At 47.3% G+C, this 16,518-nt stretch overlaps 1 protein-coding gene across 1 annotated transcript in view; it reads left to right on the top strand.

Moving 5' to 3' along the window:
* The window catches only part of LOC135557249 (steroid hormone receptor ERR2-like), a 133,019-nt gene that overhangs the window by 31,636 nt on the left and 84,865 nt on the right, over nt 1-16,518 (top strand). The window contains exon 2 of the mRNA XM_064990454.1: nt 912-1,339. Within this exon, the coding sequence (XP_064846526.1) occupies nt 912-1,339 (428 nt within the window). The remainder of the gene's footprint in view (nt 1-911; nt 1,340-16,518) is intronic.

The following is a 16,518-nucleotide window of genomic DNA, read 5'->3' as shown; positions in this document are numbered from 1 at the left end:
GGTTTAGAGGAGCGTTGAAGTTAGAGGAGGGTTGGTTTAGAGGAAGGTTGTCAAAGCTGTCATTGAGGCAAAGGGTGGCTACTTTGAAGAATCTCAAACACTTTTTTTGGTTACTAAATGATTCCATGTGTTATTTCATAGATTTGATGTCTTCACTATTATTCTACAATGTAGAAAACAGTCAAAATAAAGAAAAAACCCTTGAATGAGTAGGTGTGTCCAAACTGTTGACTTGTACTGTGCATTTGCTATATATTTATATAGATATATTTCTTAGACTCTGGGTTGATGTAACAGCAATGCAGCTCATTTAAACTTTTGAACACACACACACACACGCTGTCCTCGTTCCCTCGTCTCCTTGCAGTAACTCGGCACCATCCTTTAACCAACCAGGACTATTGATTGTGATCAGATCATAACACTCTGGATTCTGCTGAGAGCAACAAAACCTCTCCATTAACAGCTTGTTTTTAGCTTCATTCGCTCTATTTCCATTGAGTTCACTTCCTGGTTCTATATATGAAGTAAAAGGCTATATTCTCATTCTCTTGACGCACAAAATAAATCCCAGTAACGTTAGAAAGATGAAGGAGACGATAGATGAAATGATTGTGTACCTCTCGATTCTGCCAGTTTTGTGCAAAAGGACTGTCTCAAAGAATAATCCAGATAGTGAGACATGCAGTGACAGGAAACTCACTCTTGACTGTTTGAACTGTCCTTTCTTAGTGAGGACATTTGTCTCCTTTCCTCTGATCTCCAGGAGCGTCACCTGACCTCCAGCTGACCTTTGTCCTTATATTTTCCTGTGTTCCTATAGGTTGCTGAGCAGGATGCCCTCTGATCTCCAGGAGCGTCACCTGACCTCCAGCTGACCTTTGTCCTTATATTTTCCTGTGTTCCTATAGGTTGCTGAGCAGGATGCCCTCTGATCTCCAGGAGTGTCACCTGACCTCCAGCTGCGGCTCCTATATCAAGACCGAGCCCTCTTCCCCTTCCTCCTCATTGGTTGACACCGTCAGCCACCACAGCCCCTCGGCCAATAGCGACGCCAGCAGCGGCTACGTCAACGTAAACAACCTCAACGGACGCTCGCACGTCCTCGACTCCCAGCCCATGTTCAACCCGGGCATGCTGGGAGGGGGCGGAGCCTGTCTCCGGCGCTATGACGACTGCGGAGTGGGCATGGCGGATGATTCACCGATCAAGTGCGAGTATATGTTGAATGCGATTCCGAAGAGGCTGTGTCTGGTGTGTGGGGACATCGCATCAGGTTACCACTATGGGGTCGCCTCCTGTGAGGCCTGCAAAGCCTTCTTCAAAAGGACCATACAAGGTATAGTACCACTCCCCTCCCTCTCTCACTCCCTTCTCACAGACCCTATCAGTTGAGGCCCAATTCATTCTATGTACTTTTAACAGTTGAATGATTCTATGTGGTCCTATTTGTCTCATTTGGCAGTTGCCAGGGTCACGGGTTCAAGGGTCATGGGTTCAAGGGTCACAGGGATATACACCCACTGGACTGTAAGTTGCTTTGGATAAAAGTGTCTGCTAAATGTCATTTTATTTCTATTTTCTTTAGTCAGCAGACGCTCTAATCCAGAGCAACATACAAGTAAGTAATATAACCTTATATCATTGCAAGTTTTACACCTTTCAACAACAACAACAACAACAACAACAAAAAATTGTAACGGCAGAATTGGATACTGGATGACACTTGACCTACAACTACACAGGCAACCAGGAAGTGACCTGAGAAGAGATGAGGAGATAACAAGGGTGGCCTGTGTTACCATCAGTAGTGGTAGGGGAGTCATAACGTGTTACCTCACAGTGATGTCATCAGTAGTGGTAGGGGATTCATACCGTGTTACCTTACAGTGATGTCATCAGTAGTGGTAGGGGAGTCATACCGTGTTACCTTACAGTGATGTCATCGGTAGTGGTAGGGGAGCCATACCATGTTACCTTACAGTGATGTCATCAGTAGTGGTAGGGGAGCCATACCGTGTTACCTTACAGTGATGTCATCAGTAGTGGTAGGGGAGCCATACCGTGTTACCTTACAGTGATGTCATCAGTAGTGGTAGGGGAGCCATACCGTGTTACCTTACAGTGATGTCATCAGTAGTGGTAGGGGAGCCATACCGTGTTACCTCACAGTGATGTCATCAGTAGTGGTAGGGGAGTCATACCGTGTTACCTTACAGTGATGTCATCAGTAGTGGTAGGGGAGTCATACCGTGTTACCTCACAGTGATGTCATCAGTAGTGGTAGGGGAGCCATACCGTGTTACCTTACAGTGATGTCATCAGTAGTGGTAGGGGAGCCATACCGTGTTACCTTACAGTGATGTCATCAGTAGTGGTAGGGGAGCCATACCGTGTTACCTTACAGTGATGTCATCAGTAGTGGTAGGGGAGCCATACCGTGTTACCTTACAGTGATGTCATCAGTAGTGGTAGGGGAGCCATACCGTGTTACCTTACAGTGATGTCATCAGTAGTGGTAGGGGAGCCATACCGTGTTACCTTACAGTGATGTCATCAGTAGTGGTAGGGGAGCCATACTGTGTTACCTTACAGTGATGTCATCAGTAGTGGTAGGGAAGTCATACCGTGTTACCTTACAGTGATGTCATCAGTAGTGGTAGGGAAGTCATACCGTGTTACCTCACAGTGATGTCATCAGTAGTGGTAGGGGAGTCATACCGTGTTACCTTACAGTGATGTCATCAGTAGTGGTAGGGGAGCCATACCGTGTTACCTTACAGTGATGTCATCAGTAGTGGTAGGGGAGTCATACCGTGTTACCTTACAGTGATGTCATCAGTAGTGGTAGGGGAGTCATACCGTGTTACCTCACAGTGATGTCATCAGTAGTGGTAGGGGAGCCATACCGTGTTACCTTACAGTGATGTCATCAGTAGTGGTAGGGGAGCCATACAGTGTTACCTTACAGTGATGTCATCAGTAGTGGTAGGGGAGCCATACCGTGTTACCTTACAGTGATGTCATCAGTAGTGGTAGGGGAGCCATACCGTGTTACCTTACAGTGATGTCATCAGTAGTGGTAGGGGAGTCTTACCGTGTTACCTTACAGTGATGTCATCAGTAGTGGTAGGGAAGTCATACCGTGTTACCTTACAGTGATGTCATCAGTAGTGGTAGGGGAGTCATACCGTGTTACCTCACAGTGATGTCATCAGTAGTGGTAGGGGAGCCATACCGTGTTACCTTACAGTGATGTCATCAGTAGTGGTAGGGGAGCCATACCGTGTTACCTTACAGTGATGTCATCAGTAGTGGTAGGGGAGCCATACCGTGTTACCTTACAGTGATGTCATCAGTAGTGGTAGGGGAGCCATACCGTGTTACCTTACAGTGATGTCATCAGTAGTGGTAGGGGAGCCATACTGTGTTACCTCACAGTGATGTCATCAGTAGTGGTAGGGGAGTCATACCGTGTTACCTTACAGTGATGTCATCAGTAGTGGTAGGGAAGTCATACCGTGTTACCTTACAGTGATGTCATCAGTAGTGGTAGGGAAGTCATACCGTGTTACCTTACAGTGATGTCATCAGTAGTGGTAGGGGAGCCATACCGTGTTACCTTACAGTGATGTCATCAGTAGTGTTAGGGGAGCCATACCGTGTTACCTTACAGTGATGTCATCAGTAGTGGTAGGGTAGTCATACCGTGTTACCTTACAGTGATGTCATCAGTAGTGGTAGGGGAGTCATACCGTGTTACCTTACAGTGATGTCATCAGTAGTGGTAGGGGAGTCATACCGTGTTACCTTACAGTGATGTCATCAGTAGTGGTAGGGGAGCCATACCGTGTTACCTTACAGTGATGTCATCAGTAGTGGTAGGGGAGCCATACCGTGTTACCTCACAGTGATGTCATCAGTAGTGGTAGGGGAGTCATACCGTGTTACCTTACAGTGATGTCATCAGTAGTGGTAGGGGAGTCATACCGTGTTACCTTACAGTGATGTCATCAGTAGTGGTAGGGGAGCCATACCGTGTTACCTTACAGTGATGTCATCAGTAGTGGTAGGGGAGTCTTACCGTGTTACCTTACAGTGATGTCATCAGTAGTGGTAGGGAGTCATACCGTGTTACCTTACAGTGATGTCATCAGTAGTGGTAGGGAAGTCATACCGTGTTACCTCACAGTGATGTCATCAGTAGTGGTAGGGGAGTCATACCGTGTTACCTTACAGTGATGTCATCAGTAGTGGTAGGGGAGACATACCGTGTTACCTTACAGTGATGTCATCAGTAGTGGTAGGGGAGTCATACCGTGTTACCTTACAGTGATGTGATCAGTAGTGGTAGGGAAGTCATACCGTGTTACCTTACAGTGATGTCATCAGTAGTGGTAGGGAAGTCATACCGTGTTACCTTACAGTGATGTCATCAGTAGTGGTCGTGGAGTCATACCGTGTTACCTTACAGTGATGTCATCAGTAGTGGTAGGGGAGTCATACCGTGTTACCTTACAGTGATGTCATCAGTAGTGGTAGGGAAGTCATACCGTGTTACCTTACAGTGATGTCATCAGTAGTGGTAGGGGAGTCATACCGTGTTACCTTACAGTGATGTCATCAGTATTGGTAGGGGAGTCATACCGTGTTACCTCACAGTGATGTCATCAGTAGTGGTAGGGGAGTCATACCGTGTTACCTCACAGTGATGTCATCAGTAGTGGTAGGGGACTCATACCGTGTTACCTTACAGTGATGTCATCAGTAGTGGTAGGGGAGTCATACCGTGTTACCTCACAGTGATGTCATCAGTAGTGGTAGGGGAGTCATACCGTGTTACCTTACAGTGATGTCATCAGTAGTGGTAGGGGAGCCATACCGTGTTACCTTACAGTGACGTCATCAGTAGTGGTAGGGGAGCCATACCGTGTTACCTTACAGTGATGTCATCAGTAGTGGTAGGGGAGCCATACCGTGTTACCTTACAGTGATGTCATCAGTAGTGGTAGGGGAGCCATACCGTGTTACCTCACAGTGATGTCATCAGTAGTGGTAGGGGAGTCATACCGTGTTACCTTACAGTGATGTCATCAGTAGTGGTAGGGAAGTCATACCGTGTTACCTTACAGTGATGTCATCAGTAGTGGTAGGGAAGTCATACCGTGTTACCTTACAGTGATGTCATCAGTAGTGGTAGGGGAGCCATACCGTGTTACCTTACAGTGATGTCATCAGTAGTGGTAGGGGAGCCATACCGTGTTACCTCACAGTGATGTCATCAGTAGTGGTAGGGGAGTCATACCGTGTTACCTTACAGTGATGTCATCAGTAGTGGTAGGGGAGTCATACCGTGTTACCTCACAGTGATGTCATCAGTAGTGGTAGGGGAGCCATACCGTGTTACCTTACAGTGATGTCATCAGTAGTGGTAGGGGAGCCATACCGTGTTACCTTACAGTGATGTCATCAGTAGTGGTAGGGGAGCCATACCGTGTTACCTTACAGTGATGTCATCAGTAGTGGTAGGGGAGCCATACTGTGTTACCTTACAGTGATGTCATCAGTAGTGGTAGGGGAGCCATACCGTGTTACCTTACAGTGATGTCATCAGTAGTGGTAGGGGAGTCATACCGTGTTACCTTACAGTGATGTCATCAGTAGTGGTAGGGGAGCCATACCGTGTTACCTTACAGTGATGTCATCAGTAGTGGTAGGGGAGCCATACCGTGTTACCTTACAGTGATGTCATCAGTAGTGGTAGGGGAGTCATACCGTGTTACCTTACAGTGATGTCATCAGTAGTGGTAGGGGAGTCATACCGTGTTACCTTACAGTGATGTCATCAGTAGTGGTAGGGGAGTCATACCGTGTTACCTTACAGTGATGTCATCAGTAGTGGTAGGGGATTCATACCGTGTTACCTTACAGTGATGTCATCAGTAGTGGTAGGGGAGCCATACCGTGTTACCTTACAGTGATGTCATCAGTAGTGGTAGGGGAGCCATACCGTGTTACCTCACAGTGATGTCATCAGTAGTGGTAGGGGAGTCATACCGTGTTACCTTACAGTGATGTCATCAGTAGTGGTAGGGGAGCCATACCGTGTTACCTTACAGTGATGTCATCAGTAGTGGTAGGGGAGCCATACCGTGTTACCTTACAGTGATGTCATCAGTAGTGGTAGGGGAGCCATACCGTGTTACCTTACAGTGATGTCATCAGTAGTGGTAGGGGAGCCATACCGTGTTACCTTACAGTGATGTCATCAGTAGTGGTAGGGGAGTCATACCGTGTTACCTTACAGTGATGTCATCAGTAGTGGTAGGGGAGCCATACCGTGTTACCTCACAGTGATGTCATCAGTAGTGGTAGGGGAGTCATACCGTGTTACCTTACAGTGATGTCATCAGTAGTGGTAGGGGAGCCATACCGTGTTACCTTACAGTGATGTCATCAGTAGTGGTAGGGGAGCCATACCGTGTTACCTCACAGTGATGTCATCAGTAGTGGTAGGGGAGTCATACCGTGTTACCTTACAGTGATGTCATCAGTAGTGGTAGGGGAGCCATACCGTGTTACCTTACAGTGATGTCATCAGTAGTGGTAGGGGAGCCATACCGTGTTACCTTACAGTGATGTCATCAGTAGTGGTAGGGGAGCCATACCGTGTTACCTTACAGTGATGTCATCAGTAGTGGTAGGGGAGCCATACCGTGTTACCTTACAGTGATGTCATCAGTAGTGGTAGGGGAGTCTTACCGTGTTACCTTACAGTGATGTCATCAGTAGTGGTAGGGAAGTCATACCGTGTTACCTTACAGTGATGTCATCAGTAGTGGTAGGGAAGTCATACCGTGTTACCTCACAGTGATGTCATCAGTAGTGGTAGGGGAGTCATACCGTGTTACCTCACAGTGATGTCATCAGTAGTGGTAGGGGAGACATACCGTGTTACCTTACAGTGATGTCATCAGTAGTGGTAGGGGAGTCATACCGTGTTACCTTACAGTGATGCCATCAGTAGTGGTAGGGAAGTCATACCGTGTTACCTTACAGTGATGTCATCAGTAGTGGTAGGGAAGTCATACCGTGTTACCTCACAGTGATGTCATCAGTAGTGGTAGGGGAGTCATACCGTGTTACCTTACAGTGATGTCATCAGTAGTGGTAGGGGAGACATACCGTGTTACCTTACAGTGATGTCATCAGTAGTGGTAGGGGAGTCATACCGTGTTACCTTACAGTGATGTCATCAGTAGTGGTAGGGAAGTCATACCGTGTTACCTTACAGTGATGTCATCAGTAGTGGTAGGGGAGTCATACCGTGTTACCTTACAGTGATGTCATCAGTATTGGTAGGGGAGTCATACTGTGTTACCTTACAGTGATATCATCAGTAGTGGTAGGGGAGTCATACCGTGTTACCTCACAGTGATGTCATCAGTAGTGGTAGGGGACTCATACCGTGTTACCTTACAGTGATGTCATCAGTAGTGGTAGGGGAGCCATACCGTGTTACCTTACAGTGATGTCATCAGTAGTGGTAGGGGAGTCATACCGTGTTACCTTACAGTGATGTCATCAGTAGTGGTAGGGGAGCCATACCGTGTTACCTTACAGTGATGTCATCAGTAGTGGTAGGGGAGCCATACCGTGTTACCTCACAGTGATGTCATCAGTAGTGGTAGGGGAGTCATACCGTGTTACCTTACAGTGATGTCATCAGTAGTGGTAGGGGAGTCATACCGTGTTACCTCACAGTGATGTCATCAGTAGTGGTAGGGGAGCCATACCGTGTTACCTTACAGTGATGTCATCAGTAGTGGTAGGGGAGCCATACCGTGTTACCTTACAGTGATGTCATCAGTAGTGGTAGGGGAGCCATACCGTGTTACCTTACAGTGATGTCATCAGTAGTGGTAGGGGAACCATACTGTGTTACCTTACAGTGATGTCATCAGTAGTGGTAGGGGAGCCATACCGTGTTACCTTACAGTGATGTCATCAGTAGTGGTAGGGGAGTCATACCGTGTTACCTTACAGTGATGTCATCAGTAGTGGTAGGGGAGCCATACCGTGTTACCTTACAGTGATGTCATCAGTAGTGGTAGGGGAGCCATACCGTGTTACCTTACAGTGATGTCATCAGTAGTGGTAGGGGAGTCATACCGTGTTACCTTACAGTGATGTCATCAGTAGTGGTAGGGGAGTCATACCGTGTTACCTTACAGTGATGTCATCAGTAGTGGTAGGGGAGTCATACCGTGTTACCTTACAGTGATGTCATCAGTAGTGGTAGGGGATTCATACCGTGTTACCTTACAGTGATGTCATCAGTAGTGGTAGGGGAGACATACCGTGTTACCTTACAGTGATGTCATCAGTAGTGGTAGGGGAGCCATACCGTGTTACCTCACAGTGATGTCATCAGTAGTGGTAGGGGAGTCATACCGTGTTACCTTACAGTGATGTCATCAGTAGTGGTAGGGGAGCCATACCGTGTTACCTTACAGTGATGTCATCAGTAGTGGTAGGGGAGCCATACCGTGTTACCTTACAGTGATGTCATCAGTAGTGGTAGGGGAGCCATACCGTGTTACCTTACAGTGATGTCATCAGTAGTGGTAGGGGAGCCATACCGTGTTACCTTACAGTGATGTCATCAGTAGTGGTAGGGGAGTCATACCGTGTTACCTTACAGTGATGTCATCAGTAGTGGTAGGGGAGCCATACCGTGTTACCTCACAGTGATGTCATCAGTAGTGGTAGGGGAGTCATACCGTGTTACCTTACAGTGATGTCATCAGTAGTGGTAGGGGAGCCATACCGTGTTACCTTACAGTGATGTCATCAGTAGTGGTAGGGGAGCCATACCGTGTTACCTCACAGTGATGTCATCAGTAGTGGTAGGGGAGTCATACCGTGTTACCTTACAGTGATGTCATCAGTAGTGGTAGGGGAGCCATACCGTGTTACCTTACAGTGATGTCATCAGTAGTGGTAGGGGAGCCATACCGTGTTACCTTACAGTGATGTCATCAGTAGTGGTAGGGGAGCCATACCGTGTTACCTTACAGTGATGTCATCAGTAGTGGTAGGGGAGCCATACCGTGTTACCTTACAGTGATGTCATCAGTAGTGGTAGGGGAGTCTTACCGTGTTACCTTACAGTGATGTCATCAGTAGTGGTAGGGGAGTCATACCGTGTTACCTTACAGTGATGTCATCAGTAGTGGTAGGGAAGTCATACCGTGTTACCTCACAGTGATGTCATCAGTAGTGGTAGGGGAGTCATACCGTGTTACCTCACAGTGATGTCATCAGTAGTGGTAGGGGAGACATACCGTGTTACCTTACAGTGATGTCATCAGTAGTGGTAGGGGAGTCATACCGTGTTACCTTACAGTGATGCCATCAGTAGTGGTAGGGAAGTCATACCGTGTTACCTTACAGTGATGTCATCAGTAGTGGTAGGGAAGTCATACCGTGTTACCTCACAGTGATGTCATCAGTAGTGGTAGGGGAGTCATACCGTGTTACCTTACAGTGATGTCATCAGTAGTGGTAGGGGAGACATACCGTGTTACCTTACAGTGATGTCATCAGTAGTGGTAGGGGAGTCATACCGTGTTACCTTACAGTGATGTCATCAGTAGTGGTAGGGAAGTCATACCGTGTTACCTTACAGTGATGTCATCAGTAGTGGTAGGGGAGTCATACCGTGTTACCTTACAGTGATGTCATCAGTATTGGTAGGGGAGTCATACTGTGTTACCTTACAGTGATGTCATCAGTAGTGGTAGGGGAGTCATACCGTGTTACCTCACAGTGATGTCATCAGTAGTGGTAGGGGAGTCATACCGTGTTACCTTACAGTGATGTCATCAGTAGTGGTAGGGGAGTCATACCGTGTTACCTCACAGTGATGTCATCAGTAGTGGTAGGGGAGTCATACCGTGTTACCTTACAGTGATGTCATCAGTAGTGGTAGGGGAGCCATACCGTGTTACCTTACAGTGATGTCATCAGTAGTGGTAGGGGAGTCATACCGTGTTACCTTACAGTGATGTCATCAGTAGTGGTCGTGGAGTCATACCGTGTTACCTTACAGTGATGTCATCAGTAGTGGTAGGGGAGTCATACTGTGTTACCTTACAGTGATGTCATCAGTAGTGGTAGGGGAGTCATACCGTGTTACCTTACAGTGATGTCATCTGTAGTGGTAGGGGAGTCATACCGTGTTACCTTACAGTGATGTCATCAGTAGTGGTAGGGAAGTCATACCGTGTTACGTTACAGTGATGTCATCAGTAGTGGTAGGGGAGTCATACCGTGTTACCTTACAGTGATGTCATCAGTAGTGGTAGGGGAGTCATACCGTGTTACCTTACAGTGATGTCATCAGTAGTGGTAGGGGAGTCATACCGTGTTACCTTACAGTGATGTCATCAGTAGTGGTAGGGGAGTCATACCGTGTTACCTCACAGTGATGTCATCAGTAGTGGTAGGGGAGCCATACCGTGTTACCTTACAGTGATGTCATCAGTAGTGGTAGGGAAGTCATACCGTGTTACCTTACAGTGATGTCATCAGTAGTGGTAGGGGAGTCATACCGTGTTACCTTACAGTGATGTCATCAGTAGTGGTAGGGGAGTCATACCGTGTTACCTTACAGTGATGTCATCAGAAGTGGTAGGGGAGCCATACCATGTTACCTTACAGTGATGTCATCAGTAGTGGTAGGGGAGCCATACCGTGTTACCTTACAGTGATGTCATCAGTAGTGGTAGGGGAGCCATACCGTGTTACCTTACAGGGATGTCATCAGTAGTGGTAGGGGAGCCATACCGTGTTACCTTACAGTGATGTCATCAGTAGTGGTAGGGGCGCCATACCGTGTTACCTTACAGTGATGTCATCAGTAGTGGTAGGGGAGTCATACCGTGTTACCTTACAGTGATGTCATCAGTAGTGGTAGGGGAGTCATACCGTGTTACCTTACAGTGATGTCATCAGTAGTGGTAGGGGAGCCATACCGTGTTACCTCACAGTGATGTCATCAGTAGTGGTAGGGGAGTCATACCGTGTTACCTTACAGTGATGTCATCAGTAGTGGTAGGGGAGTCATACCGTGTTACCTTACAGTGATGTCATCAGTAGTGGTAGGGGAGCCATACCGTGTTACCTCACAGTGATGTCATCAGTAGTGGTAGGGGAGTCATACCGTGTTACCTTACAGTGATGTCATCAGTAGTGGTAGGGGAGCCATACCGTGTTACCTTACAGTGATGTCATCAGTAGTGGTAGGGGAGCCATACCGTGTTACCTTACAGTGATGTCATCAGTAGTGGTAGGGGAGCCATACCGTGTTACCTTACAGTGATGTCATCAGTAGTGGTAGGGGAGCCATACCGTGTTACCTTACAGTGATGTCATCAGTAGTGGTAGGGGAGTCTTACCGTGTTACCTTACAGTGATGTCATCAGTAGTGGTAGGGAAGTCATACCGTGTTACCTCACAGTGATGTCATCAGTAGTGGTAGGGGAGTCATACCGTGTTACCTTACAGTGATGTCATCAGTAGTGGTAGGGGAGCCATACCGTGTTACCTTACAGTGATGTCATCAGTAGTGGTAGGGGAGCCATACCGTGTTACCTTACAGTGATGTCATCAGTAGTGGTAGGGGAGCCATACCGTGTTACCTTACAGTGATGTCATCAGTAGTGGTAGGGGAGCCATACCGTGTTACCTTACAGTGATGTCATCAGTAGTGGTAGGGGAGTCTTACCGTGTTACCTTACAGTGATGTCATCAGTAGTGGTAGGGAAGTCATACCGTGTTACCTTACAGTGATGTCATCAGTAGTGGTAGGGCAGTCATACCGTGTTACCTCACAGTGATGTCATCAGTAGTGGTAGGGGAGTCATACCGTGTTACCTTACAGTGATGTCATCAGTAGTGGTAGGGAAGCCATACCGTGTTACCTTACAGTGATGTCATCAGTAGTGGTAGGGGAGTCTTACCGTGTTACCTTACAGTGATGTCATCAGTAGTGGTAGGGAAGTCATACCGTGTTACCTTACAGTGATGTCATCAGTAGTGGTAGGGAAGTCATACCGTGTTACCTTACAGTGATGTCATCAGTAGTGGTAGGGAAGTCATACCGTGTTACCTTACAGTGATGTCATCAGTAGTGGTAGGGGAGTCATACCGTGTTACCTTACAGTGATGTCATCAGTAGTGGTAGGGGAGTCATACCGTGTTACCTTACAGTGATGTCATCAGAAGTGGTAGGGGAGCCATACCGTGTTACCTTACAGTGATGTCATCAGTAGTGGTAGGGGAGCCATACCGTGTTACCTTACAGTGATGTCATCAGTAGTGGTAGGGGAGCCATACCGTGTTACCTTACAGTGATGTCATCAGTAGTGGTAGGGGAGCCATACCGTGTTACCTTACAGTGATGTCATCAGTAGTGGTAGGGGCGCCATACCGTGTTACCTTACAGTGATGTCATCAGTAGTGGTAGGGGAGCCATACCGTGTTACCTTACAGTGATGTCATCAGTAGTGGTAGGGGAGTCATACCGTGTTACCTTACAGTGATGTCATCAGTAGTGGTAGGGGAGCCATACCGTGTTACCTCACAGTGATGTCATCAGTAGTGGTAGGGGAGTCATAACGTGTTACCTTACAGTGATGTCATCAGTAGTGGTAGGGGAGTCATACCGTGTTACCTTACAGTGATGTCATCAGTAGTGGTAGGGGAGCCATACCGTGTTACCTCACAGTGATGTCATCAGTAGTGGTAGGGGAGTCATACCGTGTTACCTTACAGTGATGTCATCAGTAGTGGTAGGGGAGCCATACCGTGTTACCTTACAGTGATGTCATCAGTAGTGGTAGGGGAGCCATACCGTGTTACCTTACAGTGATGTCATCAGTAGTGGTAGGGGAGCCATACCGTGTTACCTTACAGTGATGTCATCAGTAGTGGTAGGGGAGCCATACCGTGTTACCTTACAGTGATGTCATCAGTAGTGGTAGGGGAGTCTTACCGTGTTACCTTACAGTGATGTCATCAGTAGTGGTAGGGAAGTCATACCGTGTTACCTCACAGTGATGTCATCAGTAGTGGTAGGGGAGTCATACCGTGTTACCTTACAGTGATGTCATCAGTAGTGGTAGGGGAGCCATACCGTGTTACCTTACAGTGATGTCATCAGTAGTGGTAGGGGAGCCATACCGTGTTACCTTACAGTGATGTCATCAGTAGTGGTAGGGGAGCCATACCGTGTTACCTTACAGTGATGTCATCAGTAGTGGAAGGGGAGCCATACCGTGTTACCTTACAGTGATGTCATCAGTAGTGGTAGGGGAGTCTTACCGTGTTACCTTACAGTGATGTCATCAGTAGTGGTAGGGAAGTCATACCGTGTTACCTTACAGTGATGTCATCAGTAGTGGTAGGGCAGTCATACCGTGTTACCTCACAGTGATGTCATCAGTAGTGGTAGGGAGTCATACCGTGTTACCTTACAGTGATGTCATCAGTAGTGGTAGGGAAGCCATACCGTGTTACCTTACAGTGATGTCATCAGTAGTGGTAGGGGAGTCTTACCGTGTTACCTTACAGTGATGTCATCAGTAGTGGTAGGGAAGTCATACCGTGTTACCTTACAGTGATGTCATCAGTAGTGGTAGGGAAGTCATACCGTGTTACCTTACAGTGATGTCATCAGTAGTGGTAGGGAAGTCATACCGTGTTACCTTACAGTGATGTCATCAGTAGTGGTAGGGGAGTCATACCGTGTTACCTTACAGTGATGTCATCAGTAGTGGTAGGGGAGTCATACCGTGTTACCTTACAGTGATGTCATCAGAAGTGGTAGGGGAGCCATACCGTGTTACCTTACAGTGATGTCATCAGTAGTGGTAGGGGAGCCATACCGTGTTACCTTACAGTGATGTCATCAGTAGTGGTAGGGGAGCCATACCGTGTTACCTCACAGTGATGTCATCAGTAGTGGTAGGGGAGTCTTACCGTGTTACCTTACAGTGATGTCATCAGTAGTGGTAGGGGCGCCATACCGTGTTACCTTACAGTGATGTCATCAGTAGTGGTAGGGGAGCCATACCGTGTTACCTTACAGTGATGTCATCAGTAGTGGTAGGGGAGTCATACCGTGTTACCTTACAGTGATGTCATCAGTAGTGGTAGGGGAGCCATACCGTGTTACCTCACAGTGATGTCATCAGTAGTGGTAGGGGAGTCATAACGTGTTACCTTACAGTGATGTCATCAGTAGTGGTAGGGGAGTCATACCGTGTTACCTTACAGTGATGTCATCAGTAGTGGTAGGGGAGCCATACCGTGTTACCTCACAGTGATGTCATCAGTAGTGGTAGGGGAGTCATACCGTGTTACCTTACAGTGATGTCATCAGTAGTGGTAGGGGAGCCATACCGTGTTACCTTACAGTGATGTCATCAGTAGTGGTAGGGGAGCCATACCGTGTTACCTTACAGTGATGTCATCAGTAGTGGTAGGGGAGCCATACCGTGTTACCTTACAGTGATGTCATCAGTAGTGGTAGGGGAGCCATACCGTGTTACCTTACAGTGATGTCATCAGTAGTGGTAGGGGAGTCTTACCGTGTTACCTTACAGTGATGTCATCAGTAGTGGTAGGGAAGTCATACCGTGTTACCTCACAGTGATGTCATCAGTAGTGGTAGGGGAGTCATACCGTGTTACCTTACAGTGATGTCATCAGTAGTGGTAGGGGAGCCATACCGTGTTACCTTACAGTGATGTCATCAGTAGTGGTAGGGGAGCCATACCGTGTTACCTTACAGTGATGTCATCAGTAGTGGTAGGGGAGCCATACCGTGTTACCTTACAGTGATGTCATCAGTAGTGGTAGGGGAGCCATACCGTGTTACCTTACAGTGATGTCATCAGTAGTGGTAGGGGAGTCTTACCGTGTTACCTTACAGTGATGTCATCAGTAGTGGTAGGGAAGTCATACCGTGTTACCTTACAGTGATGTCATCAGTAGTGGTAGGGGAGTCATACCGTGTTACCTCACAGTGATGTCATCAGTAGTGGTAGGGGAGTCATACCGTGTTACCTTACAGTGATGTCATCATTAGTGGTAGGGGAGCCATACCGTGTTACCTTACAGTGATGTCATCAGTAGTGGTAGGGGAGTCTTACCGTGTTACCTTACAGTGATGTCATCAGTAGTGGTAGGGAAGTCATACCGTGTTACCTTACAGTGATGTCATCAGTAGTGGTAGGGAAGTCATACCGTGTTACCTCACAGTGATGTCATCAGTAGTGGTAGGGGAGTCATACCGTGTTACCTTACAGTGATGTCATCAGTAGTGGTAGGGGAGACATACCGTGTTACCTTACAGTGATGTCATCAGTAGTGGTAGGGAAGTCATACCGTGTTACCTCACAGTGATGTCATCAGTAGTGGTAGGGGAGTCATACCGTGTTACCTTACAGTGATGTCATCAGTAGTGGTAGGGGAGACATACCGTGTTACCTTACAGTGATGTCATCAGTAGTGGTAGGGGAGTCATACCGTGTTACCTTACAGTGATGTCATCAGTAGTGGTAGGGAAGTCATACCGTGTTACCTTACAGTGATGTCATCAGTAGTGGTAGGGAAGTCATACCGTGTTACCTTACAGTGATGTCATCAGTAGTGGTCGTGGAGTCATACCGTGTTACCTTACAGTGATGTCATCAGTAGTGGTAGGGGAGTCATACCGTGTTACCTTACAGTGATGTCATCAGTAGTGGTAGGGGAGCCATACCGTGTTACCTTACAGTGATGTCATCAGTAGTGGTAGGGGAGCCATACCGTGTTACCTTACAGTGATGTCATCAGTAGTGGTAGGGGAGCCATACCGTGTTACCTTACAGTGATGTCATCAGTAGTGGTAGGGGAGCCATACCGTGTTACCTTACAGTGATGTCATCAGTAGTGGTAGGGGAGTCTTACCGTGTTACCTTACAGTGATGTCATCAGTAGTGGTAGGGAAGTCATACCGTGTTACCTTACAGTGATGTCATCAGTAGTGGTAGGGCAGTCATACCGTGTTACCTCACAGTGATGTCATCAGTAGTGGTAGGGGAGTCATACCGTGTTACCTTACAGTGATGTCATCAGTAGTGGTAGGGAAGCCATACCGTGTTACCTTACAGTGATGTCATCAGTAGTGGTAGGGGAGTCTTACCGTGTTACCTTACAGTGATGTCATCAGTAGTGGTAGGGAAGTCATACCGTGTTACCTTACAGTGATGTCATCAGTAGTGGTAGGGAAGTCATACCGTGTTACCTTACAGTGATGTCATCAGTAGTGGTAGGGAAGTCATACCGTGTTACCTTACAGTGATGTCATCAGTAGTGGTAGGGGAGTCATACCGTGTTACCTTACAGTGATGTCATCAGTAGTGGTAGGGGAGTCATACCGTGTTACCTTACAGTGATGTCATCAGA

This window comes from Oncorhynchus masou, chromosome 16, assembly GCF_036934945.1.
Source record: "Oncorhynchus masou masou isolate Uvic2021 chromosome 16, UVic_Omas_1.1, whole genome shotgun sequence".
Classification (NCBI taxonomy): domain Eukaryota; kingdom Metazoa; phylum Chordata; class Actinopteri; order Salmoniformes; family Salmonidae; genus Oncorhynchus; species Oncorhynchus masou.
This window is presented reverse-complemented; position numbering and strand designations above follow the sequence as displayed.